This window comes from Ascidia mentula, chromosome 7, assembly GCF_947561715.1.
Source record: "Ascidia mentula chromosome 7, kaAscMent1.1, whole genome shotgun sequence".
NCBI lineage: Eukaryota > Metazoa > Chordata > Ascidiacea > Phlebobranchia > Ascidiidae > Ascidia > Ascidia mentula.
Window position 1 is genome coordinate 19,816,274 of NC_138572.1, and position 27,997 is coordinate 19,844,270.

The 27,997-nt window shown below is 38.3% G+C and overlaps 4 protein-coding genes across 4 annotated transcripts in view; 1 reads left to right on the plus strand and 3 right to left on the minus strand.

Annotated features, from left to right (window-relative positions):
* The window catches only part of LOC145909750 (uncharacterized), a 40,021-nt gene extending 35,616 nt beyond the window's left edge, over positions 1-4,405 (plus strand). The window contains exons 129-141 of the mRNA XM_082997101.1: positions 578-585; positions 662-721; positions 1,427-1,574; positions 1,635-1,756; positions 1,809-1,972; positions 2,034-2,142; positions 2,230-2,341; positions 2,520-2,656; positions 2,711-3,107; positions 3,211-3,532; positions 3,589-3,772; positions 4,019-4,211; positions 4,270-4,405. Coding sequence (XP_082853227.1) covers positions 578-585; positions 662-721; positions 1,427-1,574; positions 1,635-1,756; positions 1,809-1,972; positions 2,034-2,142; positions 2,230-2,341; positions 2,520-2,656; positions 2,711-3,107; positions 3,211-3,532; positions 3,589-3,772; positions 4,019-4,211; positions 4,270-4,381 — 2,068 coding nt within the window. The 3' untranslated portion in view covers positions 4,382-4,405. The remainder of the gene's footprint in view (positions 1-577; positions 586-661; positions 722-1,426; positions 1,575-1,634; positions 1,757-1,808; positions 1,973-2,033; positions 2,143-2,229; positions 2,342-2,519; positions 2,657-2,710; positions 3,108-3,210; positions 3,533-3,588; positions 3,773-4,018; positions 4,212-4,269) is intronic.
* A 67-nt stretch (positions 4,406-4,472) lies between these two features.
* Positions 4,473-6,249, minus strand: LOC145907936 (lactosylceramide 1,3-N-acetyl-beta-D-glucosaminyltransferase A-like). Its single transcript, XM_082995056.1, has 8 exons — positions 6,105-6,249; positions 5,965-6,039; positions 5,703-5,806; positions 5,542-5,645; positions 5,110-5,279; positions 4,924-5,056; positions 4,635-4,823; positions 4,473-4,580 (listed from the first exon to the last, which is right to left on the minus strand). The coding sequence occupies exons 1-8, from the start codon at positions 6,179-6,181 to the stop codon at positions 4,473-4,475; spliced, it is 960 nt and encodes a 319-aa protein (XP_082851182.1). The 5' UTR covers positions 6,182-6,249.
* A 742-nt stretch (positions 6,250-6,991) lies between these two features.
* Positions 6,992-17,734, minus strand: LOC145908138 (uncharacterized). The gene is made up of 12 exons (XM_082995333.1): positions 17,599-17,734; positions 17,410-17,538; positions 15,389-15,574; positions 14,943-15,085; positions 14,673-14,866; positions 14,094-14,429; positions 11,986-13,872; positions 11,602-11,791; positions 11,044-11,307; positions 7,600-7,731; positions 7,327-7,437; positions 6,992-7,137 (listed from the first exon to the last, which is right to left on the minus strand). The coding sequence occupies exons 1-12, from the start codon at positions 17,663-17,665 to the stop codon at positions 7,036-7,038; spliced, it is 3,741 nt and encodes a 1,246-aa protein (XP_082851459.1). The 5' UTR covers positions 17,666-17,734; the 3' UTR covers positions 6,992-7,035.
* A 1,417-nt stretch (positions 17,735-19,151) lies between these two features.
* On the minus strand, positions 19,152-26,229 carry LOC145908316 (uncharacterized). The gene is made up of 13 exons (XM_082995568.1): positions 26,052-26,229; positions 25,849-25,927; positions 25,744-25,791; positions 25,590-25,634; positions 22,615-23,412; positions 22,369-22,423; positions 21,113-21,302; positions 20,979-21,057; positions 20,767-20,816; positions 20,537-20,706; positions 20,246-20,390; positions 20,087-20,188; positions 19,152-19,878 (listed from the first exon to the last, which is right to left on the minus strand). The coding sequence occupies exons 1-13, from the start codon at positions 26,094-26,096 to the stop codon at positions 19,456-19,458; spliced, it is 2,229 nt and encodes a 742-aa protein (XP_082851694.1). The 5' UTR covers positions 26,097-26,229; the 3' UTR covers positions 19,152-19,455.
* Positions 26,230-27,997: the final 1,768 nt, after the last annotated feature.

Here is a 27,997-nt window from a genome sequence, read left to right on the forward strand (position 1 = left end):
ATTGTAGTTTATGTTGTAGTTTATATTGTAGATTATATTGTAGTTTATATTGTAGTTTGTATTGTATTTTATGCTGTAGTTTTTGTTGTAGTTTGTGTTGTAGTTTATTTCGTAGTTTATGTTGTAGTTTTGTTGTAGTTTTGTTGTAGTTTATATTGTAGCCTATTTTATGCTGTAGTTTTCGTTGTAGTTTGTATTGTAATTTATATTAAAGTTTATATTGTAGTTTTTATTGTAGATTATATTGTAGTTTATATTGTAGTTTATATTGTATTTTATGTTGTATTTTATGATGTAGTTTTTGTTGTAATTTATATTGTAGTTTATTTCGTAGTTTATGTTGTAGTTTTTGTTGTAATTTATATTGTAGATTATATTGTAGTTTATATTGTAGTTTGTATTGTATTTTATGCTGTAGTTTTTGTTGTAGTTTGTGTTGTAGTTTATTTCGTAGTTTATGTTGTAGTTTTGTTGTAGTTTTGTTGTAGTTTATATTGTAGCCTATTTTATGCTGTAGTTTTCGTTGTAGTTTGTATTGTAATTTATATTAAAGTTTATATTGTAGTTTTTATTGTAGATTATATTGTAGTTTATATTGTAGTTTATATTGTATTTTATGTTGTATTTTATGATGTAGTTTTTGTTGTAATTTATATTGTAGTTTATTTCGTAGTTTATGTTGTAGTTTTTGTTGTAATTTACCTCGTTAAAACTCGAACCCGTAAGTTTGTTTCGTCACTATCTGACGAACAATGCAATTAGTGTAACTGCAATGGTGGCGTCACAATGACCATGTTTCTTACGTCATAATCTAGAACGAGCCGAAAGAGAGACGTTGAGAGGTAAATTCAAGGCCAGAATAACAGCAACACGCGGCAAAGCTTTGACTTGTATTACTTAATCCAGGCTTTTATTTCTTTGCTGCTAAATTATTTTGAGAATGACAGAAAAGCAAAATTCATGATAAAGAATTCACTCCAGGATTTGTGTTTATTTAAATTGTCTGAATCTGATCGAAGATTCAAATTATCCCTATATAAATGCTAGAAATTTATGGCGCGATAAATCCTAGTTTTTAACGATTTAAACATTTCTCATAAAACCACACATGAAATTAACAATAAACCCTTCGAGACTTTCTGGTTAAGAAACCATCTCTTCTACTTCCTTCCCTTTTGCAATCAAAGCTTTGTCTAACTATTACATCACAATGGCATTTGTTGAAGTTGGAGCATGCATTAGGTTTATTCCAATAATATTTTTACTTCAAAATTATGTCAAATATTATTAGGCGACTAACAAAAAGTCTAACGTTAAACGGTAAGACTCCATATAAATATTTATTTATATGTGAGAAAATGTATTGATTTCAAAGATCTATTGCGTTTACGTCATCAGATGAAATACTGACGCAATTGTGACGTAGGTCGGCTTGTTCCTGGAGTTCCGGGCGATTTTCAGATACTTCACGTCACGCCAAATGACGTTACAGTGACGTGGGAACGTGCATTGAGAGCTGTTAGTTACCGCGTTAGAGCTCAGAACACCAAGTCTGGAAGAATTGTCGTTTTCGAGTTAGTTTCTTGTGTTTCGAATTTTGTGGTTATTTCTACAACCGCTGTTGTTTCCCTTAGCAACGCCACTCCACCCTACGTCATAAAGGGACTGACGTACAGAAACCATTACCAGTTATCTGTTATATCCATTGGAAGATTCTTTGATTCCAAACCCTCAGCTTCTGTCCCTGTCAACATTCGTAAGTTTAACATTTCTATGATCACTATTATATCTGACGTCATATTTGCCAGCGTATCCTCGGGCCAACAACGTTAGCGGCATCTCAATAAGTCAAATTACGTCATCGGGATTTCTGGTCACGTGGACTCCAACGCCCTTTGCAAGGTCATACATGCTTTTTGTTGCTATTGGCAACAGCATGGTGAGAAGAATCAACGGGATTTCTACAAACGAGGTAAAATCGACATTGTTTTCCCCCTCATACTTTTACTATTAGGGTATTTATGACGTTTCAGTATCGGTTGAAAAACCTTGCGGCAGGAACGCATTATAACGTCACAGTTAATGCGGTAAGTAGTGACGCAACGACGTTGACAGTTGGGGAGTGGGTTTCAGTGAAAACAGGTGAGAGTTATATTCACATCGACTCAGACTCGAGTCAGAAAGAAACAAATTTTTTGTGGATTTTTTAACAACAATATTTCGGTGCAGCTCCGTTCCTCCCGCTGGCAAGAAGCATTGTGACGGCAACAGGCGATCCGACCACAAGTATTCTAGAATCTATTGTCACCGCTTTCCTGGAAACACTACAAACTATTCCAGAGTATGTTGACACGTGTTTTTTTTCTATTATTTAAAAAATCTGCATAATATTATCGTGACAAGTTTACCTTTTAGAAATTTTCTTGCAAAACATTTTCTACCTGTACAAGCAAACGATTCAACAATATTCAGTGGTCTCTGGCCAACGTTTCGATTTTAAAATGTTGAACTTCTAATAGTTTGCCGCAAGAAGGCGATGGACGACTAAATCGCGTTGGATTCGCTGCTGCAGAAGAATTAGAATTTCGATCGAAAGTTTTAGAACACGTCCAACAAATAACAAACGCCCTTCAATCAGCTGTTAATCAAAACTCAGGTAAAAACTGTCGTTTACGTCACTACTTTATGACGTCAATATGGTCTGTGGTAGGCGGGGTGACAAAGAAGATATCTGTAAGAAGAAAACGCGAAACCGAGGAAGCGGCATTCGAAAGAATTGTCTCAATCGCGCGGGAAATAAAGCGACTCAAACAATCTCGAAAGGCGGGAAATGACTCTGTAAACTCTATTAGTGAACGCCTTGCGACGGCGTTATCAGTCGTTGTCACGTCACAAATGCATGACGTAACAGTGGATAGAGTGCAACCTATGTTGTTTCCATTGTTGAGACAACGACTTCGAATGATTCTTTTGGAGGAATCCCCTGTTGTATTACATTTGGGAAATTCCCTGACTGACGAACGTATTCTATCAACTTTTGCTCCACCTAGTGGTATAACCTCGACGGGGTTCAAGGTCATGTGGGTCGGATTCCAGAACGTGCACAGGTTGGAGTCCAGTTTGTTGGTTATTTTATTCCTTTTGCAACCCTACGTTGCCCTCCTTTAATTCAGGAACACTTTTAATTCTACTGACAGTTAAACCTTTCAGATTTAAGTTGGTCGTCACCAAACTTGACGAGGATAGTTCAACTCCGGTATTCGAAGGTCTAAGGAGCGGAAGATCTGTCTTTATTTCTAATCTTCAGCCATCCACCAACTACGACGTCACAATTAGACCCACCACTTTGCGGGGTGACGTCATTCCTGGAATAGTGGGAAAGATTATAGTCACCACTTTACCCGCTCAGGAATCAGCAATCAACGTCACTGTGACGTCACTCGGAAGCAACCACGTGACTCTGGCGATCAATAGATTTCCAAAAGGCGTCGGGACTTTAAAATTCGAAATCAAACAAGCCGGAAGTAATCGGGTATTGAAACGTCGCAAGTAAAATCCGACACGGTTTTCATTGTTACGTTGTTTTAGGTTCTGCAATTAAAGTTGATTAAGGCTCAACACAAAGTTGTGTCTTTTACGTCACTCTTCCCCAACACTGATTACGTCATCACAGCAAAACCGGTGACATCGGGGACCGGTATATCATTTGAAACGTTGATTGCAACAAAAGAAAGAGCTTTGTTCGTCAGACCAACAACTTCGTCATCCCAAGGTTAAAAATTTCGTGAATACCAACCAAAATATAACTAATGAAATACAGGTCGATGTTAAATGTGAAGGATTTTTTGAGCAATATTTGGTTGAAAGACCCACGCACTTCATGTGACATTAGTTACGGTTGGAAACAATAACTTGGTAAATCCGTGGAAACAACAACAGCTTTCCAAAAGATTATTTGGGACTCCATTGTAATCATTGATGGGAAACCAGTATTTCTAATTCGTTAATATTTTTTTAGATCCGACCGACTCATTGGCGCCACCAACAGGTTTGCGAATTGTTACGTCATCAACAAACACAGTCACACTTGAGTGGTCACGAGTTGCAATAGCTGGCACACCGAGCGATTTTGTTCGATACAATCTACGATTCTACAGGGCGGGGACGCCTATTCTGACCAGACAACTGCGATTATTGCGCAACAATAGAGCGTAAGTCACGTGACTTGCATAGAATCGTCCATCGAAAAAAACATGTTTGTTGTTCCAGAATCGTCCACCGACTCACCTATCCCTTTTATGACGTCACAGTGTCGACATACAACATGCGGCGACGCAACGAATCACAAGAAAGTCCATTGTTACGTGTTACTTTAACTTGATTGCTTTCTTGAGTCAACAATTCATGTTCCTTTTGTATTTATTTCATTTTGTCGAAATATTTTTGTTGATTTGCTCTGGGTGAATTCCCGATCACGAAACCGCTTCCTTCCAAGCAGCCAAAATTTTATTTGATATTTCCGGAGAGTTTGTCAAATGCTTGCAATATCCCCTAGGGAGATTCCCGAGACCCAAACCGATCTGCAATACGTCACAATCGATTATAGCGTTATCGCGTCATGTAAAATTACTTGCCTTATTGCGTACGATCCCAGTTAGCAATGCATCGTCAACCGTTATGTCTACCGGTGACGTCAACAGCTCGTGATGTATGGCAAGTACGACGTCACGGGACATGATGAAACATGGTCCATTGCAGTAGGGGGGGAATTTGAAGTCAGGGAATAAATGGAAAGGGACTTTCCACCTTCCTTTACGTTTGACCTGTGTTAATAAACTTTATCAGCCGAACAGATTGAATCGCAACAAGAAATAATAGCACGTGTTTAAAACCAAACCAAGGTCATTTGAAGGTTAAACTTACTCTCGCGTTTCTTATAACTTTATCCCCACAATGCAGCACATCCGTTCTTACTGGGTTATCCAGATATGTGCTCGCAATTTCCGACAATGACATCACAGTGTCGTCATCGCCGAGTATGACGTAGGATGGTGACCTTAAGTGAAACTATTGCTAAGCAAAAGAATACCTGACACTGTGTTGACATACCTGCATGACTCAGCAATCCAGCTGAGTCCCATCTTAGATTTAATCGTGAGGTTTTCGTAAGTGTCAGTAAAATACCCAATGAGAAGATCCCGACGAGAAAAAAGTTCAGAAGATAAAGTTGAACTCTGGTGCTCTGGATTATTCATTCCAAGTAAAAATACGACGCGTATCTATTTAAACAATATTGGAATTAAAACTCACAGAGAAAATCCCATTCAGCATTTTATGCCGAAACAATACAGACACTGGCGTATCTTACGGGGGGTTGGGGTGTCCTTACTTAATGAGTTTAGTGTGACGTAACAAACAGTATGCTTTCCTCGACCACAATTGGCTCCAAAAAAATATTTGAACCCTTTTCTTGATACGCCCATGACCGCTGTGCTAAGATGCTAATTAACTCTCTCGACTACAATTGTATACGTCACAAACCGTTTTATCCGAAACGTTGTGAATGCTCGCCCACGTACTTCGAATGACATCACGCTGGTGAGAATGATATCTGGAGCTTTTGACCATGACGATGAGATCAACTCCTGCAAAAAAAAACGAAAGTGTTTCCACAAGTTTAAATATGAGGTTGAGTCAAAAACCTTCACAGAAATATTTGTCAGGAAGCTTCATATAGTTAACGGTACTTCCCAAGTTATGATACTCATCAACAGACCGGTTACCATACGATTCCAAGGGAGAAAATCTAAAACAAAAAATACTATTGTGTGAGCTGCAGACAGATGGCCACTATTATGACCTATGAGGTCAGTGCAGCTGGTGTGACTATATTATTGGCTCCACTGGCTCCGCTTGTCAAAAAATATTATATTTCGAAATGATTTTTAGAACCACCAGCCCTACTTGGGTTGATTCGATTCATCGTCGGTTGATTTACTTTTTAAAGATGTCGAAAAGCGTGAATTTGAGATCATTCGCCTAAAAAATAAAAACGAAAAAATAAAAAAATAAACTTATTCCCGTAGATCACAACAAATACGAACCCGGCTACGAAGATTGAAACCAAAACACAAACACACAAAGCTGGAAGGAGTCTTGTCATCAACAGAGAAGAAATCATAGTTTATCCTATACACTAAATCTTTGAACAATCTTTGGTAAATGTTTTAGTAATTGAAGCAAGGTCACCTCATGGACATGCATGAAAATTTTTGCACGTGGATGTTTGGTTAGTGAACACAGAAAAGATTGGCCATGGTTTAATGTTATCGCGAGCAACCTGCAAATGCATCGACTGTAGTTACCTCATCTCTCCATTAACAGGTGTAATGTCCTGCTCAGTAGCAATTAGTAGTTCATAAGTGCTCGCAGACCATAGAAATGTTTCAACAATACACAAGGCTGAGAGTCGACCAATCCATATTCGTAAATATTACAATGATGTCTTTCACTGATGGAACTGATATTCACAAACTAAGATCTCACTGATTCTTTACCAATTATTGCGGAAAGCGAACGGCAAACCTGTTTGCCCCAATGCTAACTTATCTGTGTCACCTCAGAAAAGAAATACAAATACTCAAAAGCCACGGAGGTTGGTAACACTTTCTGGCATTGACAAGTATCTGGCGAGCTTGACGTAGACCGTAGTGGAGACTAAGCAGACTCTGAGAAGTATCGGATTCGGCGCTATTCAATTATCTGCGCACAACCATGCGATGGAAATTATGGCTTGGGGGCATTTTCTTCTTCGCTTGAATGCTTTCCCAGTTGTTGGTTTGTCACACTTGACCAACCACAAGTAATTGCATAGGAAGTTGTAACTAACATAATATTGTTGTTTTCCCTGCAAAGACTACTCGCTAATCTTCTGTGCATTAACGTTTAGAATCTTTACTGACGTCATCACCAAGTAATTCATGCAACCAGCCAAGAAAACAAAAGAAACTTTATTGGGAATAAACAAGTTCAAGGTCATGCTGGCAAAAGGTCAAAATCATCTGCAATATTGACCATAGGAACGTAGAGGTCATTTATTTCATTCAAGGTTACTTCTTTCTTTGAGTGATCCAAATCCTGTAGGAAAAAAGCACTTTTTCAAATATGTCATACAATATTAGGGCCAATGATATTTTTATAGTTGTATTTTCTAAAACAACAAATCTTATCCTAAGCGTTGTAAAGTCGATGAAGTTTTATCAAGATCTGCATTTTTTTACAACTGATACCTGAACACAGAACACTTTAAAAGTTTATCAAAATCACCTGAAGCTTTAACCTCCATTCCGTCTTCTGCATCGCATAAAGTGTTTCCCCTTCATGTTTTTGTCGCATCAGTAATTCTGATTTCATTCGGTCATACTTTGCACCTATGTCCTGCAAAAAGGGGTTTCACAATAAACCTCAATCAATTTTTAAGATACCATTTGCACTTTTGCAATTGTTAATACCTGGTTTGTCTGTTTTACAATCTTATGTCTTTTTTTTTGAAATAAGTGAGACATTTTGGCAAAAACAAATTATTTTGTCATCACCAACCTGTATCCAAGATATGAAAAGTCTTGTATTAAATCGGTCGCGAATCGATGGTTTTCCGACCTCCGTATTGGAGACTCTTGGAAGATTATAAACCTCGTTGTCCATTAAAACTGAACACACACTGTAAGGGACCTAAAAAATGAATATTTCATGGATTAACATTGAAAAAATAAGAATAAATCATAAAAAATGTAATCAGAATTGCTCTTCTGGCACTTAGTTTCTAACGTGTTTATTGGAAACCAACGTTTCGTCTGCCATCCGGCGAGACTTCTTCAGGGTTATGTCAACAGTAAAGCATCACGCACATAAAACACTAAAAACGTAGGAAAAACGCAGGAAAAACACAAGGAAAAAGGAATAGATAACACTGGCACCGCTTGCATCGTCACGTGAACCAGGTGTGTGGCGGGGCGTAACATTTACAACAAGTTGTTGTATACAGCAGGAAAATATACGCATTGCTCCTTATCGTTTATGCAATTGTCGTTTTTATGGATGTGGAGCGTCTCCAGGAACAGACGTTTTGTATGATCGTCCTCCATCTCTAGGATTTGCACGTCATCAAAGTTAACTCGGTGGCCGAGTGTGGCAGCGTGTTTTGCCAGTGCTGTCCTCTGGCTGTTCTTCGCTGCAACGTCGCGGCGATGCTCTTTTAACCGAGTCTGTAACCTTCTCCCTGTCTCGCCGATGTACGCTCCACCGCAGTCCTTGCACGGAATGTAATAGACAACGCCTTTTGGTTGGACCGTGCCCTTCTCGATAGGATGAGACAACATCCTGCCAAAAATAGCAGTATATTTGTGGTAATAAGAGACTTGTATGGGTCTCATGCCTTAAGAATGGCTCGAAGGTTTGTGCGACTCAATTTTGGCGTCGCAAGCAGCAAGGTTCATTTGCATCACAATCACTCTTGTCTCAGAGAGAAAATATTACCACCAAGTCTAAGGTTTAGATCACCTATGGCATCTAAAGAAGGAAGAGACATTATGCGATCTTGTGGGTTTCGTTTTTTGAAACTGCGCATAAAAGATGCACATTTGCGCATTAAAAACAATACGCATGAGCTGAGCGGAATTACAGAGAGGTTAAGGAAAGACCTTGACATGACTGTGTTTTCTTCACTAAAGTCTTACGTGGAGGAAGGCACATTACGGATTGTGACGTCAGGAAGAAAAAAGTGCGAAGAAAAACTCGGTATGTGGCGTGAAAAAAGGAAGGAATTAACGGTAAAGGGCTGCGTTACCAACTTGTCAGACCATGAGCTCACACCAGAACAGCATGGTGTTTTGTCGCTAGGTATGAATTTTGCCATCACACCTAACGTGATACCATGGAAACAGATTTTGGCTTCTGTTGAGAAAGGCCTGGTTGGACAGCCCGCGCATATAAAATCACTTCTGCAGGGCAAAGTTGTTGGATGTATTCGTAGCCACAGTGGCCACAATACCGTTGGCTCTAACACCCCTAGGTCATATTTTTCGGCTGCACGAGAACTTCGCAACAACCAGAATATCGTCATATTGCGTGCCGACAAGGGCAATCGAACGGTGGTCATGAACCGTTCCGAATATAACACTAAACTGCTGGAACTTTTAAGTGACGCAAAAACTTACAAAAAGTTGTCCAGAAACCCGACCCTGTCTTTAGAACGAAAGATAAACCGCTTCATCGGTTACTTACACAGGGAGCGTGAGGCGTTATCTGTTGGTGAGTTTCGACAGCTGCATTGCACAGACGGTAGGACGCCCGAATTGTACGGGCTTCCCAAGGTCCACAAGCCAGGCGTACCCCTCAGACCCATTGTTTCCTTTATCGGGTCCCCGTCTTATATGCTCGCCAAATTTATAGCAAGGATTATTTCCCCTTTGGTTGGGAACAGCCCATATCACGTTAAAAAATCACGTGAATTTGCAGCCGAAGTGAGGGATTTGACAATAGCGGATGGTGAATGTATGGTGTCCTTTGACGTCGTGTCTCTTTTCACCAATGTGCCAATATCGGTAGCTGTTACTAATGTCATGGCACGCTTAGAGGATGACAGTAACCTTGAGCAACGCACGTTGCTATCCTGTGAGGATATCGCACAAGGGCTGAAATTATGTTTGAACGCCACCTATTTTTCCTTTCGTGGTGTGTTTTACCAACAGGTGTTTGGTACGGCGATGGGTTCTCCCATCTCTGTGGTAGTGGCAAACATTGTAATGGAAACAATTGAAGATAAGGCACTCGCCACTTTTGCGCATCCTCCTCGTTACTGGAAGCGATATGTCGACGACACCTTCGCCATCGTTGACGAAGCACAGCTCCAGTTGTTCCTTACCCACATTAACCATGTGGAAGATTCAATCAAATTCACTTTAGAAAAGGAAAGTGGTGGTAAATTACCGTTTTTAGATACAGAGGTTATCCGTGATGAGAAAGGTTTGATCAGCACTCGTGTGTATCGAAAGCCGACGCACACCAATCGGTACTTGTCGTTTAAGTCGGCACATCCGATACAACACAAGGCAGCGGTAGTGCGGTCGCTGATGGATAGAGCCGAGGCTCTGGTTTCCCGAGAAGAAGACCGTGATAAAGAGGTGAAGTTCATAAAGAAGGTACTGCGGAAACATCTGTATCCGTCATGGATGTTTAGAAGAAAGCCTGCGGTCAAGCCACAAGAAACAGCGCCAACTACCGGTACGATCGTTTTGCCATATGTTCCGGTTCTAACAGACACGCTAAGGCGTATGATGTTGGACTATGGTATTGCGGTCTACACTAAGCCACACAGAACACTGGGCAGGATGTTGTCTCATCCTATCGAGAAGGGCACGGTCCAACCAAAAGGCGTTGTCTATTACATTCCGTGCAAGGACTGCGGTGGAGCGTACATCGGCGAGACAGGGAGAAGGTTACAGACTCGGTTAAAAGAGCATCGCCGCGACGTTGCAGCGAAGAACAGCCAGAGGACAGCACTGGCAAAACACGCTGCCACACTCGGCCACCGAGTTAACTTTGATGACGTGCAAATCCTAGAGATGGAGGACGATCATACAAAACGTCTGTTCCTGGAGACGCTCCACATCCATAAAAACGACAATTGCATAAACGATAAGGAGTAATGCGTATATTTTCCTGCTGTATACAACAACTTGTTGTAAATGTTACGCCCCGCCACACACCTGGTTCACGTGACGATGCAAGCGGTGCCAGTGTTATCTATTCCTTTTTCCTTGTGTTTTTCCTGCGTTTTTCCTACGTTTTTAGTGTTTTATGTGCGTGATGCTTTACTGTTGACATAACCCTGAAGAAGTCTCGCCGGATGGCAGACGAAACGTTGGTTTCCAATAAACACGTTAGAAACTAAGTGCCAGAAGAGCAATTCTGATTAATTAGTATGCCTGGCAACAAAAATAGCAGTATAAAAAATGTAAGTTCGTGAAAAGACTTTATCCGTACTTGTTGATTCTGTGCTGTCCTTGCTGCACGACAATGCTCGCGCATTATTTCCTGCTCACAAGAAATAATTAATTTCTCCCTCTCAATGGCGTGTTGGACTCTCAATCGAACTCTTTGCTCTTCATGGCCGTTGAATAAATCCACCATGGAATCATTTAAATGTGGAGGAGCAGCAAGAACTGGGACAGACAAAAGGCTTTCCTTCCTTCCATTAAGTAAATATCCACCAGTGAACGTCATGTACTCCCAGTAACACTGTGGTGCCTAAAAAGAAGTTTTTTTGAGGACATCCCATAGCTGCAATAATGTTTAGATGAAAAACATAAAAAAGCCCTGTCACACATGATACTGTGGGTTTAACAATAAAAGTAGGGGGACTTAGTTTATTATGGAACGAGTTTTCTAAATGTACAGGATTGTCGTTGATATGAAACTGAAAATAAGGATGACTTTATTGCGATTCAACATCGACGATTCTCCTTTTTTTTCACCCAACATTTCAAACAAATATATTTAATACCTAGCATTCAGACAACAAATAATGATGGTGTTTTGTACCTGAGGAATGATGTTGGCGAAGCGTTTTCGCTTTTCAAATGTAAGTTTCTGGATCACAGCTCTTTCTTCATACGAGTTTAGTTTATCATTGTTCAAATTTTTTGCTGCTTTTTGAAGTTTTGACAATGGAATGTACACCGGTAGTCTTTTTGGTTCACTGCTTTCAAGACATATTGTTGCCACTGACAACCTAAAATGTTGCAAAAAATAAAGTGCTAATAACATGAGCATTTTTGCATGTATTTAAAAACAAAGATCAGAATGCGAGGTATGAGTTATACTGGATTTCAAGGACAGATTTTTCCAGAATTCAAGAATATAATCATTGAACAATTACCTGACAAACAACAATGGCAGGTAATTTAAGGATATTTGACATCATACCTTTGCTGAATATACTCTTGTAACAATTTTTCCCCTTCAGACATTTCCTCTTGTTCCATTATTTTTTCCCCGTTTTCAACACTTTTGTCAATTAAGTCCTCCTGTTTAACTTCAGTGATTTCGTTGTCTTCGTCTACATATGGTGGTTGGAGCAGAGCGCCATCCAGTGGCTTGTCCTCAGCCTTAGTTGTATTTTGTTCCAATTTAACTGTAGCCGGGGCTTGTACGTCAATAACTGATTTTTCCACAGCCAAATCTGTATCAGAACTCCTTTCCATTACATTTTCTGAAGATGACATCACATTTGCTGACGATGATATCACACTTGCTGATGGTGACATAGCATTTGCAGATGATGACATCATATTTGCTGATGATGAGGTCATATTTGCTGATGACGACATCGCGACAGTTGAAGAAGTTGTGGCAAATGTTGATGTCCCACTTGTTGCCATAAGAGTTGGTTTTAGTGTTGCATTCTTCCTGTGTGAATGCCCAGCTTCAGTTCCTGCTGTGGGGGTTGGGGAGTTCACGCAAACTGGTAGACTACCTGACTGGGTTTCTGCTATTGCTTCTACCTCTTCTTTTTTTATGATTTTTTGAGTTTTTTTTATCTTTTGTTTGTCTGGAGTCATCCCTAGCCACGAAGAATCTAGCAGGGAAACCTCAGGCCGCTTCACTGCTTTCTTTTCTACTTTCACATTTGGAAAAGACTCCCGGCGTTTCTGCTGCTGTTTTTTTCTTTGAAGTTGTTTTTCTTGAAACCGTTTCCGCGCCACTGAGTCAATATCACCAATAAATGCTGAGTTAGAGATCAAAGAAACTTTTTTCAAATCCTGTTTCACTTCTTTTTTCATTGTTTGTTTGCTAGAAGACTTCTTACTGGAATCAACTTTCTGCATTGTTTTCTGCGTTGATTTAGAAGGTTCTGATAAAGTTTTTGTCACCTTTTCTTTCAAGTCTGTTTGTGTTTTTTTCGTATCTTCCACAGCTTTTAGTTTCTCACCTTCCTTTGTAGAGGTCGTTGCCACAGAAGGGAGCACAACTATAGGCTCCTTAGTAACAAGTTTGTCATTTTCATCAGCAGACTTTTGTTCAAGTTTAACGCTTGACTTAGTCAAGATTTTCAGGGAGTCTGGTGAACTGCTGGGGGGTTTAATAGGATTAAAACTTTGTGTGGTTGTGGGTGGTGTTGGTGACGCAATACAACTGCTAACATAGTTGGCGGAAAGAGGATCCATGAAGTTACTTGGGATAGTTGTTGTTGTGATCATTGTTCGTGTGTTACTAAAACCACTTGATGGCGACAAAATGCAAGCTGTGCTTGAAAACAGGGTGCTTGTTGCCGTGGTAACACATGAACTGGATGCAGGAATTTTATTTTCCAAACTTTTGGGTTGTTCAGTTGGGGTTGATTTGAACAATTGGTCAAACAACATTTCTGATGTCTTATATTTAACAGGGGGTGAAGCAGGTTTTATTAAAACTGTTTTCCTTTCCAAGTCTTTTTCTGTTTCTTTACTTGGTTTCCGAATTTTCTTTTCAATGCTTTTATTTGTGGAGAAATTGATTGTGGAATTGGATGATTTGGGTTTTCTTGATAAAAAGTAATTTGGGCTTTTCAATGAACTTGATTTATTGGGACTTTCCCAGTTTTGAAAGAAGCGACCAGTTTCTGGTTTTAGGCTAATCGCATCATTTTCATTAGAAAAGTCATCAGTTAGATCATAAACATCAGTTGTATTAATTTGCTTCACGGTGCTGGCAGGTTCATTTAAACAACTCTGAGCAGCTATATTATGAGATCTTGCAACCTGCGCAAGTGGGATTTCCTCCTCACTGCTCTCAACTTGCGAAGTTTTTGATGGAGTCGTACTTTTGTGAAGTCTGTGTATAATAATATGCTTCACTGGTGACGGTTACTTTATATTCAAATAACTAATTTTATCTATAATCAGTAATATATTAACTTAACACATGTTGCAACATGTAATTACATTTTTTGAATAAAGTTATTGACAAAATTGTCAATTTTAGAAGTATTGAAAGTTATATTTAATTGCTGTTACAGGTAAATGTTTGGCAAAATAATTATTATTAGTTTCTACTTTTTATTGGTTTTCTCTGTGTCTGAAGAATCATCCTCTGAAGTTGAAGTTGAAAACAAACTTTTTCTTTTCTTGGTTTTCTTGCGATTTTTTACCCGACCAAATGCTGTTTTTTTGTTTGTGACTTCATAATTACTACTTAAAGAAATTCCAAACTGTTTTACAGACGTGGTTTGGTGGATGAGAGGACCTTCATCAGAATCATCTGATTCAAATGACGATGAAATAATTGAGCGTTTTTTAAACTTTTTTTCACTTTTAAACAGTTGTCGACTTGCGGGGTTCGATGTCGTTTGTTTGGGCGATTTCAGTGATTGGTCAGATTCCGATTCGGATCTAGAATAAATCAACAAAACGTTCTAGAAGAAATTTCTTCATAGCTTTAAAAACCTTATTTATACTGATTTCAGATGTGAAAGAGCTAAAAAAAGAAATCAGGCTTAATTCATATCAAATGTTAAAAATAGAATGTGAATACATGTAATGGTGAAATCGCACAGAGAAATAAAAAGTTTGGAAGTCTTGGCCTAAAAATGAAAGTTATTTAGTGTGAGGTTTATATTTATTCAACAATTTTACCTTTGTCTCCATGTCTGAGAATCTTTGTTTGTTTTAAAACTGGGTTTGCTTGAAGAATCACTTTCATCACTCGATATGACCTCCTGCTGCATCATCTTGGTGATTGAATCAGATTCACTCAAGTCCATCGGCCTCTCCCCGTGTTTGTTGGGTAATAATGGGTTTGCTCCATGCTTCAAAAGCAATTCCACAAGCTGAAAGAATTCATGCAAATATTCTTGATTACTTTTGCAGCAAGTTTAGCCGGAAGAGGGATAAATATGGACTTACATCATGGTGATTGTTGCTAACTGCATCATGCAGAGGGTAATCATTTTCAAAACCTTTCGAATTCACATTTGCACCACTTTCAAGAAGAAACTTGGCAATATGGTGGTAACCATGGTTACAAGCCTCATGAAGAGGCGTCCAACCTTAAAAATGTTTCATATTTAAAATTTTGTTCATAAAATATTTCTATTTGAATAAGACTTCTACTTAGTTATTTTACACTGTTTTGTACACTTTGCAGAAACTGATGATGCCCTTTTCAGGGCGAAATATATTTTTCTGACAAAAATAAAAACATCTTTAAAAGAGCTGTCTGAAAGATTGACTTAAAAGTTTTACTCAGCTGCTAAAATATTTCATGATACAACTCTGCTCACAGAAAGTAATTGTGGGCATTAAATATTGTTGCTTTAAAAGACTGCATAGAAAAAAACACACAGGATTACCAGCATAATCTTGCACATTTATATCTGCCCCTTGTTTTATTAAATCCATGATTGAGTCAAGATCTCCTCTGATGGTTGCCAGGTGTAAAGGAGTCTCACCACGTTCGTTACGCTTGTGCACTTTGTCTTTTCGACCACTACTCCCTGGAGTTTTTCTTGCTTGTGGTGGAGGTGTATTGCTCTGCTCTGGAGAACAAAGTGATTTGTTTCCACAAAAAATCTTCCCAACCGAGAAAGTGTAAATTGGTTAGAAATAAATCTGAATGTATAAATATTAGCAGCCTTCGCCAAATAGAATATATGTATATATATGTGAACATTCAATAATCTTGAATAAAATCAGATCATTTGGTCAATTTAGGTCTTTAAAACTTTCAATGCTAATTTGTTTTAGATGTTGTGTGCCAGGCCCTGGCCAGGATATGGCCACTGTCATCAGAGAATCATTCACGATAACAGTGGCACAACTAGGGGGACAAGTTTGTCGGCATGCCAGGTACCTTTAGTGTCTGTACCAAGTCTGCAAGCATCATTGTCTACACCCAGGGCATGATGAAGTCATTTGAATGGACAAAAACTTTGTTTAATGTTCACCCAGAAAACACATCTAAAACTTGCTATTGTTTCCAAACACGTACAATTGTTGATGGATATGTGGCATTGCTTGTAAAGAAATTTTTCCCATTGGATGGGCCGAGTTCTAAAACTCAAAAACTAATTTTTGTTTCAGAAGAAAAGTAAGAATATGTTTTTTCAGTATGAATCATAAACACTACAGTTATTATTCAACTTGACCATTGACAACACACTAACTGTATATTAAGGGACAACACACAACCTGATGACAAATAGTTTTTGTAACACAAACAAGTACTGTTTGATCACTAACCGGTGAAAGTCGTGTTAAGGTTTGGTTACCACATACACTAAACACGCATACCAGTATTTTTGTTAAGCTCAATCCAAATCGTGTTATGGCAAAAGCAAGGAAATGATTTTCATTTGTAAACACTCTCTTTATCACCCTGTAATTGTCGGCAGTTGTGCCACTGCATAACAATATTAGCAAACACTTTTAGCATTATTTGAAAAGTAACAACTTGTTCAATTTCAACTTATTTTAGCTCATTATTAAGTATTATACAATTAAATTATCCAATGCCCAGTTTGTAATTTACACAGTTTTTGTGCAGATTAACTGACATTTTTCACATGGTAATGCATTAGCTAAGTATTTAGGCGCAGATTGATGATAAAACTGCAAAAAGTTGTTTAATTTATCCCCTGATCACATCATTCTTTTTAATCAGGTCTAATGCAACACATAAACTACCTACATAAAATAGTGCTTTAAGTATGACTCTATGTACATTTAAAACCAGCCATATACAACGAACAACATATAATATTTTTTTTCCTAAATTGACCTCTTTTCAATGCCACTTTTTGTCTGTGACACAGGTGGAAACTTCACATTAAATTAATAAATATAAAATAACCTCATGCCAAAATGCAGTTTTGTTTTAAAGAAAACATGTTTCGCTAAATATATTATTAAGTGATGATGCTGTTTAGTGAACCATGTTTTCCATTAAAACAAAACTGCGTTTTGACACAAAATCATTTTATATTGTACTTTTAATTAGGTATATATATACAATGTTTGGGAAAAAAATTACTCTCTCTCTATATATGCACAAATATACATGTTAACCAATATATACATCTATGTTACTTGGTACTGGCAGTGTTAATGTTCTATAATTATATTTTACTAATTCTAAAATTGTGTTGGTGAACTATCATACAAAGGATGAATTCCTTGTATATATCAATTCATACAGGTTTGCATCATGTATGCCCAAATGTTCCTGTGGTGTCAAATTTTAACATATTTTTAAGCATATATATATAGCCTAGGAGCACACACAAAAATTCAAAGTGAGACCTCAACAATCACAGTGATTATTATGTGTAGTAATAACCTTGTTTGATTTTAACGTGAATTCATAATTATTTACCTGTTTTTTCTTCAGCAGTCATTTGCATAAGTAGAGCTAACTGTTGTCGTTCAGATAAGGGACAATTCTTTGGTCGCATTCCTGTTCCGCCAGCAACATTGCTTTCCTTCTTTTTACGCTTTTTTTCACCTATAATAACAACATGGAAACAAACTTGCACTCCTCTTTATAATCAACAAATTTACTCACTATTTGAAGTTTTTTCATCAGAATATTCCTGAGAAATTTTCCTTTTCATTGTTTTAGGGCCTTCCATAACACATTATGTCACTATATCAAAATGATAAATCAACTAACACCATCTACATACACAGATTGGCTGCTCACTGCTGGAGCAAAGTAAAAAAAACCTTAGTAGCTATTCTAAATTATAACGGCACAGGCCATATGCTGGCATTGCTTGATATTGACGCATGAACATAAATATTATAAACAGTGTAGCTATTGTACGCGTTGCAAATAAAAAAACACAGACTACTAAATTCTTGAAATAAATAAAAAATACTTCAGACTTGGAAAAGAAAAAACCGTTTTCCTTCAAAAGTATCTTCACACTGATTGAAGAAACTCTACAATTTTTGTGATGTACCTTTCAATTAATAGCATTTATATTAAAACATGGCGTCATTTTTATCGAATCACGATTTTAATGCCGCTTTTAGTGCTATTTACCGAGTCAAGTCCACAAAAATGAATAAGTGTACCGTATTCATCGGTTCGCTACGACAGGGGTTTACAACGACGTCGTGTCGCTAACCGAATGCGGTCATGGGAAAAAAAAAGACTCACTTTCGTTTACTATCACAGAAGGAAAAGGGGGAAAAGAGCATTACGAAGCACTGAACACCGATAAAAGCAGAAGGTGGTAAAGTCAGGAGGCGCCCTTTTGTGGAGGCGATTTCATCCGAGATAACCATCTGACGTATAGGATCACAACCAGTATAGCCTGCTGCATATAACAATATATATACATATATATATAATTACGGCATACACTGCAACCCGCGGCCAAAACTGCCCCGCTTGGTCTTAAAAATTGACCCGCCAGGCAAGCAGAATTGATATAGATTAGTATCACTCAGAAAATTGTTCATTCTGCAGGAAATTTTACTGGACATTTTTACTTGGATTAGTCGCATAAGCTTTTTGCAAACATTACTCACGTGACACTTTTTCCGCCCTGTAAAATTTTTGATAATTTCTGGCCCGCGAGTCGAAAAGGTTACCTATACGATTTAAGTCCATCAAGGTGTAGATAGGAAGGTTAATGTTCATTTTAATATGTGAAGTTTAGAGGTACGACAGTTTTGGATAAAGAAAATGACAGATTCAATCGGATATAGAGTCGGACAGGGCATCGCAAACCCATTAGAACTTCGGTGAAAAATTTGAAACGTTTTATAAGCTGATTATCCAGTATGCATCTGGATATCTGTGGTTGATACGAATCCTTATTTGATTTTCTTGAACCACCTTTGTTTTAATTTTCTTGGCCCCTTTTCTGTGTTTTCTTTTATTTACCGTGTTGTTTGCACATACATATTTTTTTTACAAGAAGAGATTCAAAATTAACTAAATATTATGAATGGTAGCGTCTGCGGAAAAATACGAAAACCGTGTGTTTTTTTTATTTTTCTTCCGCTTCGAAATTTCAACCAATAATAATTTTAAATAATTTTTTGGATCATAACCCCAGGTTGTTGAATACTTTTCCACTGAAATTGAATAATAAACAATACTTGTACGATCTTTATTACAAATATGATGGCAGCTTTAATCACAAGCAAAAATACTGGCATTTCATAACAAACATAAAACAGCTCTTACTTTTACTAAGAGTCAATATTTCGCGTTACGTAACAAGAGGTTACAATGGAATTAAGAATGTTGGTAAATTTGAGCAAAGCATTACAGACCAAAAGTTTGGAAACATGAGTTGCATCGACCAATGTTTGCTTGTTGTAATTTAGCCCACATGAAACTTAAGGCAATGAAACTCATCAGCGCAAACAAAACTTTGTACATTTCTGAAAAAGTTCGAATCATTTAAGAAGGACATCGCATGTTGCTAGAAAGTCCTTTTCCTCCCTCTAGTGGTCTTTGTTCTCTCCACTTTCTTGGCTGCATGGTGGCGCTATATCCGGGGTTGTGGGGTCTTTCTGAGTGAGCAAAGCCTTGAGATGACGGCGAGGGAAAATTTTCTTCCATGGGGAACCCCCTTCTCACCCTGGTATTGGGGTACTGGTGTTGGTTGGGGGAATACCCGGGGTAACAGTGGGGAGGAGGATGAGAGAAGTGACGTTGAAAATACACAGGGTGGGGATAAGCTCCGTGAAAATAGGGGTGACGGGGAAATCCCTGATGCATAAGAGGGTAGTGGGGGTTTCGGTCATGGTTGATTGATCCCGACATTGAAAACAGGATTTCCGGTTCACACACGAATTTATACACGTATCTCTCGCCTGCCACCTAACGATAAACATAAAATTTAATGCTAGTAGCGAAAAAATTACAGAAGATCAAATAGATTTGAACACAGAATTGTGAACACCCAGCATTTACGTGCATTAATAAACAATCTTATCATTGTTTCAAGTCTTTATATGAGAGAAATCCCAAGTGGTTTATCGTTAAAAGTCGGTACAAAGTATTTAGTTGGATGAAAGATGACATTAACCTTCTGCATGATCCCCTTCTCATAATAATATCGGAGTGATCTACTGAGCTTGTCATAATTCATAGCTGGACGATTCTTTTGCACCCCCCAGCGCCGAGCAACCTAAAAAACAATGAAATAAGACAAAGGACAAACAATCATGATTGTTAGAATACGAACTTCTTCTGGTTCGACGAGTTTGAACTCAAGACCCCTCCCCGTCCATGCGATAACCTGCTGGTTATTCCCCGGATCTTCAAGTAATGAAACAAGGAATTGCCACAATTGCAAACTCCCCCGGCGTCCGTACGAACTGTTGCCTTCTCTGCGTGCACAAAATACACATATTTACCACCGTGGTTTTCATCGGATTGCCTAATATTGTCAAAATACGGGAAGTTTTTCATGATATCTTGTGTGGACAAAACGGAATCAAAGTCATCACCATAAAGATCCAAATTACCAAGTTACCTTAATTCTGAGGAAGTTGGGGTCGCGCTTTCACCTTCGACAGAGAAACTTTCATCAACAAATGGATCTGGATGCTGGGTTTTTACTTGGGGAAAACACAGTTGCTGGTCGTATCCTGTCAGTGCGTAACCCGGATGCAGACTTTCGCTGCACGCTGATTGGTCACCCCCCTGCACGTGACCAGAACAAAATTAGTTTGTTACAAACAGCAACATTAAATTGACCCTGACCTTCCCACTGTGGCTGTTGACCTCACCGTAATAAGGAGTTGTAGAAATATCTAAAAAAAAGCCACGGTGAGATTCAATTGCACATAATAGAAATCAAACATAGCAAAAATCAAACATAATAGAAATCAAACATAGCAAAAATCAAACATAATAGAAATCAAACATAGCAGAGTCTGTCCCTAGTCTAAAAGTTTGAAATAAATTCCACAGACCTTCTCTGGGCTCAGCTTTAATGTTTATCTGTACAGAGGATGGCGCTACAGAGCTGATGGGTGCAGGTTTAAAATTGTCCTGAAAATTTCAACAGTCGTAAAATTTCTTCAATTTTTCTTCGTGATAATTTTACCGTTTTTATGATTGACCTTGAACCCGGAATGGGATTTGACCTCTGACGTGTCACTGTTTGACTGACACGTGACTTTGATTCATTTTGCGGATATTGTGACGTAACAGCCACTTCACGATCGAGCGACGCAAGTCTCATTGGTGACGAAATTGGCCGAGTGACGTGAAAACTGTCTGGTGGGGGTTTTCCCCTAAAAAGAAGGTATGGGTTAGTAAAAAAAACAAAAAATAATCACAGACTTTTTCGAAACAAATTAAAATCGTGGCAAAATCCTACAAAGTTCAACAGAAAATAATCACAGACTTTTTCGAAACAAATTATAATCGTGGCAAAATCCTACAAAGTTCAACAGTAAATAATCACAGACTTTTTCGAAACAAATTATAATCGTGGCAAAATCCTACAAAGTTCAACAGTAAATAATCACAGACTTTTTCGAAACAAATTAAAATCGTGGCAAAATCCTACAAAGTTCAACAGTAAATAATCACAGACTTTTTCGAAACAAATTAAAATCGTGGCAAAATCCTACAAAGTTCAACAGAAAATAATCACAGACTTTTTCGAAACAAATTATAATCGTGGCAAAATCCTACAAAGTTCAACAGTAAATAATCACAGACTTTTTCGAAACAAATTAAAATCGTGGCAAAATCCTACAAAGTTCAACAGTAAATAATCACAGACTTTTTCGAAACAAATTAAAATCGTGGCAAAATCCTACAAAGTTCAACAGTAAATAATCACAGACTTTTTCGAAACAAATTAAAATCGTGGCAAAATCCTACAAAGTTCAACAGAAAAGAATTTCACGCAGTCAGCCGTGACGAACTGATGAAAAACTTCCGCTAGCACTTTAAAATTCACCAAACCGTGACCACCGACACGCACCACCACAACAAGTACAATGGGCTTTGTGACGACATATATGCTGGTATTGTGTAAGTTAGGAACGGGGGGCATTGTGAAGCAAACTATCTATCGTCAACTAATAGGTTATGAGCAGATCCGTGCACCACACAACTGGTAGGTTGTTGTTATGTCTCATATAATTCGTTTCCAGGTATTTTTGTTACTACAAGACAGCCAGAATATTCTCCCTACAAATTTCTCATGTGTTTCTTCATTTTCCAAATAAAACACAACGTGTATCCAATGGGTGACAACGAAGTTATCAAGAGTTCCACCAAAATAACATAAAATAAATTTTTGCTCTCGTTCCAAAATTTACAAACGGAATGACATCATTGAATTACCTTGATGCTGATTGGCTGTCTTTGTTAATGCGACTTCGGCATCGATTTAATTGATCTAAAAAACAGAAAACATAATTAGTCTATTGTTAGGTCGTGAATACGATTGTAAACTAATTGTTACGTAAGTGTTCCACTTCCCACGATAAATAAACAACACTTTACGACTCGCGCTCTTCGTCTTTTAGATAAATAACGAAAAGTTTCCTATTCTTCTATTTTACGACGTCATAACAAACAGAAATAAACCTTCCGATTTTTTCCGCACGGGGACTTCCCCTGGGGAACGGAAGTTAAAATCGTCACTTCCTTTGTCCGGGACTTTTCTTGATTGTGACGTATCACAATTCCTTTTCAATGCAGTGGAGGGTTGGCATGGAAACCCTGGTTGTGGGGTCTGGGGGACGCCCCTGTTCTCATAGAAACCCATGCTTTCAAATACATCTGGGCAACTTGCGTTTCGCATCCGGTAGTCGTAACCGTGGCAACGGTTGTTATTAGAAACCGGTTGCTTGGTTTGAACAGCAACGGGGTAATGGGTCAAAGGCGGGGGTTCCCCTCTGCGACTCGCAATAGAGTAGGGTGGAGCCGACATCGCGCCACTTGCGTCATAATAGTTTGATTGTTGCACGGTGACGTCATTCTGTTTGTACTTGGCGTATACGTCATCGTTGAAGAAAATTACTTCGTTTGATCCTCGTGTCGGCTGGGCGCCGTACGGGGTTGTTACGTCACAATTGTGCATCCCCCTAAAGTTATAAGGGAGGTTCTTTGCAACATTCCCGTCGGTGTATTGTTGTGTGACGTCATCGTAGTTTGGAGTTGGTTCGAAATCCGTGGTCAGGTCTTCTATCGCAAGTCCGCTTAGATCTTTGTCGTCATCAGAATTGAGGGGAATACCCCCTCCAGTAATGCATTGTTTTGCTCCAACGGTTGAAGACGAAGGAGAGGCGAAGTCGGCAGGGAAAAGACAATCACTAGGTGGCGCCTGGTGGGAGAATTCTGGAACTTTTGATTCTCGAGTTGAGTTGTTCTCCAAGGGGACAACTGTAACAATACGCCATCATTCACACAACAAGTAGAAAGTTGATAAAAAGATTCGTGTATTTAACGAAATAGTTGCACCCCCTACCGACCCCCTCCCCCCCCCCCCCCACCTACCGTTCGGCTCATTATGCAAAACATCACGTGACATAAAACAGTTTCTGAATTTCAAAAAAGTAATCAACCTGAAAAGTTTCCGACAAACATTTGACGCCATTCACGCATCACTAACTCGTTAAGGTAGAATTTGTCAATTGCTCTGTGTGTTTCCTCGCAAACTTAAAACTTCAGGTGTATTAAAAGAAAATAAACTGATCTGCAGAATACAACCGATAACAATGAAAACAGAAACCGTCCATAAATTTCTAAATGTCTTCATGCCGTTTGTGCGTCGACCGCGTCAAAGTCAACAAATGATTTAAGAAAACGAAACCGCAAACATTTAAAAGGATATAATCCCCTACCGCATTGGATTAAGACCGAGTCGAGTGCCTTAATATTCTTCCGCATTAAAATTTAAAATGCGATTTTGATTTGGCGAATTTTAGGGATTATTTGAATGATTCCGGGAGCTTGATGTCAACAAGTGTTCAGATGGAGGATTAAGGTTATCGACTACGTTTTTATACCGATGACTTTTAACAATAATATTAAGGTAATAAAGCTGCTCCAATCTCGCATGCAAAACGTTTTTCAATTAATCCAATAATTTAAATTTTAATGCGAATTATACAAATCTAAGCAAAAGTATAGAAGTCCAATTTATGTAGTTATTCACGTTAATAATAAAAATAAAAGAATATTGGTCGAAATTGGAATATAATTTTGATGTCTTTCAGTGAATTTGCTGACAAACTTAACATGGGATCGGTTTCAACCTTTCTGGGTTCGTGCGCAGTGATGAGTTGTGTGACTCACAGCCACCTCGGAAAAAAAGGAGTTCGGTTTTTGTGAATGAGAGCAAACAACAAGAGGGTCCATTCATAAAAAAACACACCGAACTGCGCGGCGCTGCTCCAGTGAGTTTCAGCCTCTCCTTATTCATCCCCGCCTTCTTTACTTGTTTGTAAAAGGTTAAATCTTGAGCGTCGAGCGCTTGGAGCGAAACACTTCCGTTTCAAGTCAATCAAACTTGTCAAAACATTACATTCACAACGTACTGTGAAGCGTGCACCGGTACGTGTGAATTGAGTCGGCAGAGAATCCTTGCGTTTTAGTTTCAATATTGCTTCGTGGCATTTACTACAATTAAACAAAGAACAAAAGTGATCCATTTTTCAACCTATTGGACGAAAACAGACGTATTTCCATTTTTACTTTCTTAATCTCAATTTTGTATTAAGACTTACCAAGGTTAAATGACCTAATAAGCTTAATGAAAAATCTAACCCCAGAAAAAAACATCCAGTCCTAACAACCAAACTTGGACAGCAAGACAACTTTTTTACATTAGATTAGAACTAAGATTAGATGTGCTTGATTTTCCTTGAATTATATTAGAAATATCTGCACATAAACAAGTTCAAATCATACTTTATTGGAATTCATTTGAATTAGAATCAGAATGGCAACAAGATTGGCCAGTTTTGTGATAAACAATTTGCCTGTGCTTGTGAAACCTTGCCTGAACAACAAAAACCCTAACTTAGATTAAAACGAGTGCGAAGTAGCAATTTTTGTGTAACTGAAACTTAGATTAAAACTAGAATTATACCGACCTTTTTCTGTAATTTGCCAAACTAGAGAATTAGAATTATCTGGTTGCCCAAATATGGTACTGGCCAAAAACCTTTTGTTGTAACATTCACAATAACAACAACAACCTATGGACGTTGTCAGACAAATACTGGGAATTTTATAACCTTCAATAGGTGGGAAAATATCTAAACTTTAAAACTCGTTTCGAACTTCTACAAAAAAGATTCGACGCCGTTTCGCTAAAAGCAAGCAAACCACTAAAGCGGATGTGACCTTTAGCGACCCCAAACACAATAATGACTTGTTAAGAACGCTTCGCCATTAACAATCGTTTATATATATGTTACAAATCATTGTTACCTCACAGACACCGTGGTCACGCATGATTACAAAGACAGAGAAATGTTAAAAGTGCGCGCAATTTCACCGATTTCCGTCGCCAAATAACCTGCGTGAAGAAATGCGAAGAAATTTTCACTTACGGTTTTCAACTTCTGGGACGAATTGGTCACCGTCTCGTTCTCCGCCTGAATACAAACGAATGGATTTAAATCCAATCTTCAATCACAATAACGAACAAAGTCACGTGATATAGAAAGTATTGAATATTTGCGAGAAACAAATTTGTGACGTCACCTTCGCGGAATAATTCCTCGTTTAGAAGATTGAGGTCGGTTAAAAGATCTGGAAATAATGGGAAAGTTAATTCATTAAACCCGGTTTATTTTGATTGGTCAATACCGAATGAGAGCTCGTCGTCAGATTGTTTTCTGTTGTTTGAAGGTACGTCACTTCCGCCAGAGTTCATGGTTTCGGGTATCTGATTAAATTTTCAAAAATCTTTTTTGTGAAATGCAAAAAAATGTAGAATACCGTTACGTTATGGATGAATGATCACATCGCGCTAATCAATATTTTACGAGCTGTTGTTACGTCACAAATACCTGCTCTGGCTTGTAGAATGAAAAGTCCTCTTCGTACTCGTACATTGTATTACCCCTTTTTTCATGACGTCATCGAACACGTCAGTTATGATTGGTTCTTCCACGCATATGATGCTACAAAAGCCTACGTTTTACTTGAATGACAGTTTGTTGGTCCTGCGGGAATGAAGTAAATGCTTTGTTTCTCTCCAGGGATCAACTTCTAAATTAAATATATCCGCGAGATATGGAATAATGCCAGCTGCAGTTTCTTGCAGCCATTTTGTTTTAACTTTGTCCATGAAGCTCGAAAACACGTCCAGACAAGTTAGAGATGGGAGGTGGAGAAGATCTGGTTGAGTTATCAATGAAATTTATACATTCAATCATTGTTAACTAATAAATTCAAGTTTTTGTAGCTAAGTAAGTTATGCACTTTTCAAAATGCAGATATTTACAAGCTCTATGAACCCACTAATGTTATTAAAGGTTGAAACGAGAAGATCTGGTCAGAGCCACCACCTCCCATGGTTTTACAAAGCGATGAAATTTCCTGTTCTAAGTCGGATATTGTGCGTGATTGATTAAACTATTCAACTAGTTTTAACATAAACAATCAACAACGGCTATTTCAAGATAGCTTTTACACCAATTGCTGTTGATAATTGGTTATGACATTGACATACCGAGGCTTTTGTAAATTGCATACGGTTTTCACCATAAGAGATTCAGCATCTATCAACAATGCATTTTGCCATGAAACGATATTGGCTAGGCACTGAAGACAAATATATTCAACCAAAACTTGTGAAAGCAAAGATTGATATTAATGTTAATTTACCACAAAGCACTAGCGAAACTGAAAACAATTCAAATTACTTTCAGTGTACTGCTACCATTGTCACAGCTTTATGACGTAAGTATGTTTGGTTGCCTGCGCAACAAAGCCTTGTTTAAAGTGCAAAGTAAAATAGGTCAGAACTATTTAAGTTTCAGACGAACCCTCGATGCGGCATCAATGCAAATTCAATTGCTGAACTAAAATCCACACAGACCGAAGAATTTGTCATCAATCTTAATGCATAAACAAGTTGCCCTGTGTCGTGCATATTTATAAAACTACCTGAAGAAACCTAATAGAAAATAACTTTGAACGACATTTCGTCCTGACAATAAACAGCACAATATATGTAAAATTAAATTCTGATGTTCCTTTATGTAAAACATGACAATACAGAAACCACAACATCAATAATTCGCATGCTTAGAAATATCTGTCATCGCTCCGATTGATTTGTACAAACACACACACCAAGTCTAAAAGTTCTTGAAACGTAATATTAGCTCGGAAAAACGCCTAAAGCAACTGCAGTTTTTGTGAATGGATTGCCTGCTATTCTTGTCCAGCTCTGCGAAAGGCCACATTTTCAACCTTTCTCTCTCACGGTTCCACTCTTCATTATCCCACTCCTCTTGTGACATCACAATTGTGTTTACTCTCTGGCTCTCACTTTTTTCTCTTTATTCCTCTTTGCGCGTCTGTGCCGATGTGGTGATCACTGGAGCGTAACGAAAGGTTTCATTCACAAAAAGCTCCGACATTTTTATGAGTTAGCTTCGGGCGGGTATGAGTTTGACTCGCGAGCGATATTCAATTCCAGTTCGGGTAATTTGCTGGAAGTATCTTTCGACGTAACACAGTTTACATATAATTGTGATTTGAAAATCTTAGTTGCTCGTTTTTTTTTGGAAAGTAGCACACCAGCTTGCGCTGGTGAGTTATTTGGTGTTGTTGTTTGTCATAGCGAATATATAAACGTACACTTTCGCCATACGTTACTATGTCACACTTTCATCCACGTGTATCACAAGTTACCAACCTGAAATTTATTTTCTTGTAGGAACACCAATTCACCGCATCAAGGAACTGAAAGAATACGAAGCTGCAAAGTCATAAAACGTAAAAG

Bases quoted from the DNA above. Each gene is read 5' to 3' on its own strand.
- LOC145907936 (XM_082995056.1), bottom strand. From the start codon at position 6,181: ATGATTTCTTCTCTGTTGATGACAAGACTCCTTCCAGCTTTGTGTGTT. The intron at 5,646-5,702 runs GTTTTTGACTCA...TTTTTTTTGCAG, and splicing joins TGACAAATATTTCTGTGAAG to GAGTTGATCTCATCGTCATG. The intron at 4,581-4,634 runs GCAAGTAATTTT...GACGTATTGCAG, and splicing joins CTGGGATCGTACGCAATAAG to ATCGGTTTGGGTCTCGGGAA.
- LOC145908138 (XM_082995333.1), bottom strand. From the start codon at position 17,665: ATGGAAGGCCCTAAAACAATGAAAAGGAAAATTTCTCAGGAATATTCT. The intron at 15,086-15,388 runs GTAATCCTGTGT...AACATTTTTAAG, and splicing joins AAATGTGCAAGATTATGCTG to GTTGGACGCCTCTTCATGAG. The intron at 7,732-11,043 runs GTACGGATAAAG...TTCATTTTTTAG, and splicing joins GGACAGCACAGAATCAACAA to GTCCCTTACAGTGTGTGTTC.
- LOC145908316 (XM_082995568.1), bottom strand. From the start codon at position 26,096: ATGTACGAGTACGAAGAGGACTTTTCATTCTACAAGCCAGAGCAG. The intron at 25,928-26,051 runs GTATTTGTGACG...AAATTTAATCAG, and splicing joins CATTCTACAAGCCAGAGCAG to ATACCCGAAACCATGAACTC. The intron at 25,635-25,743 runs GTGACGTCACAA...GTTTGTATTCAG, and splicing joins CGAGGAATTATTCCGCGAAG to GCGGAGAACGAGACGGTGAC.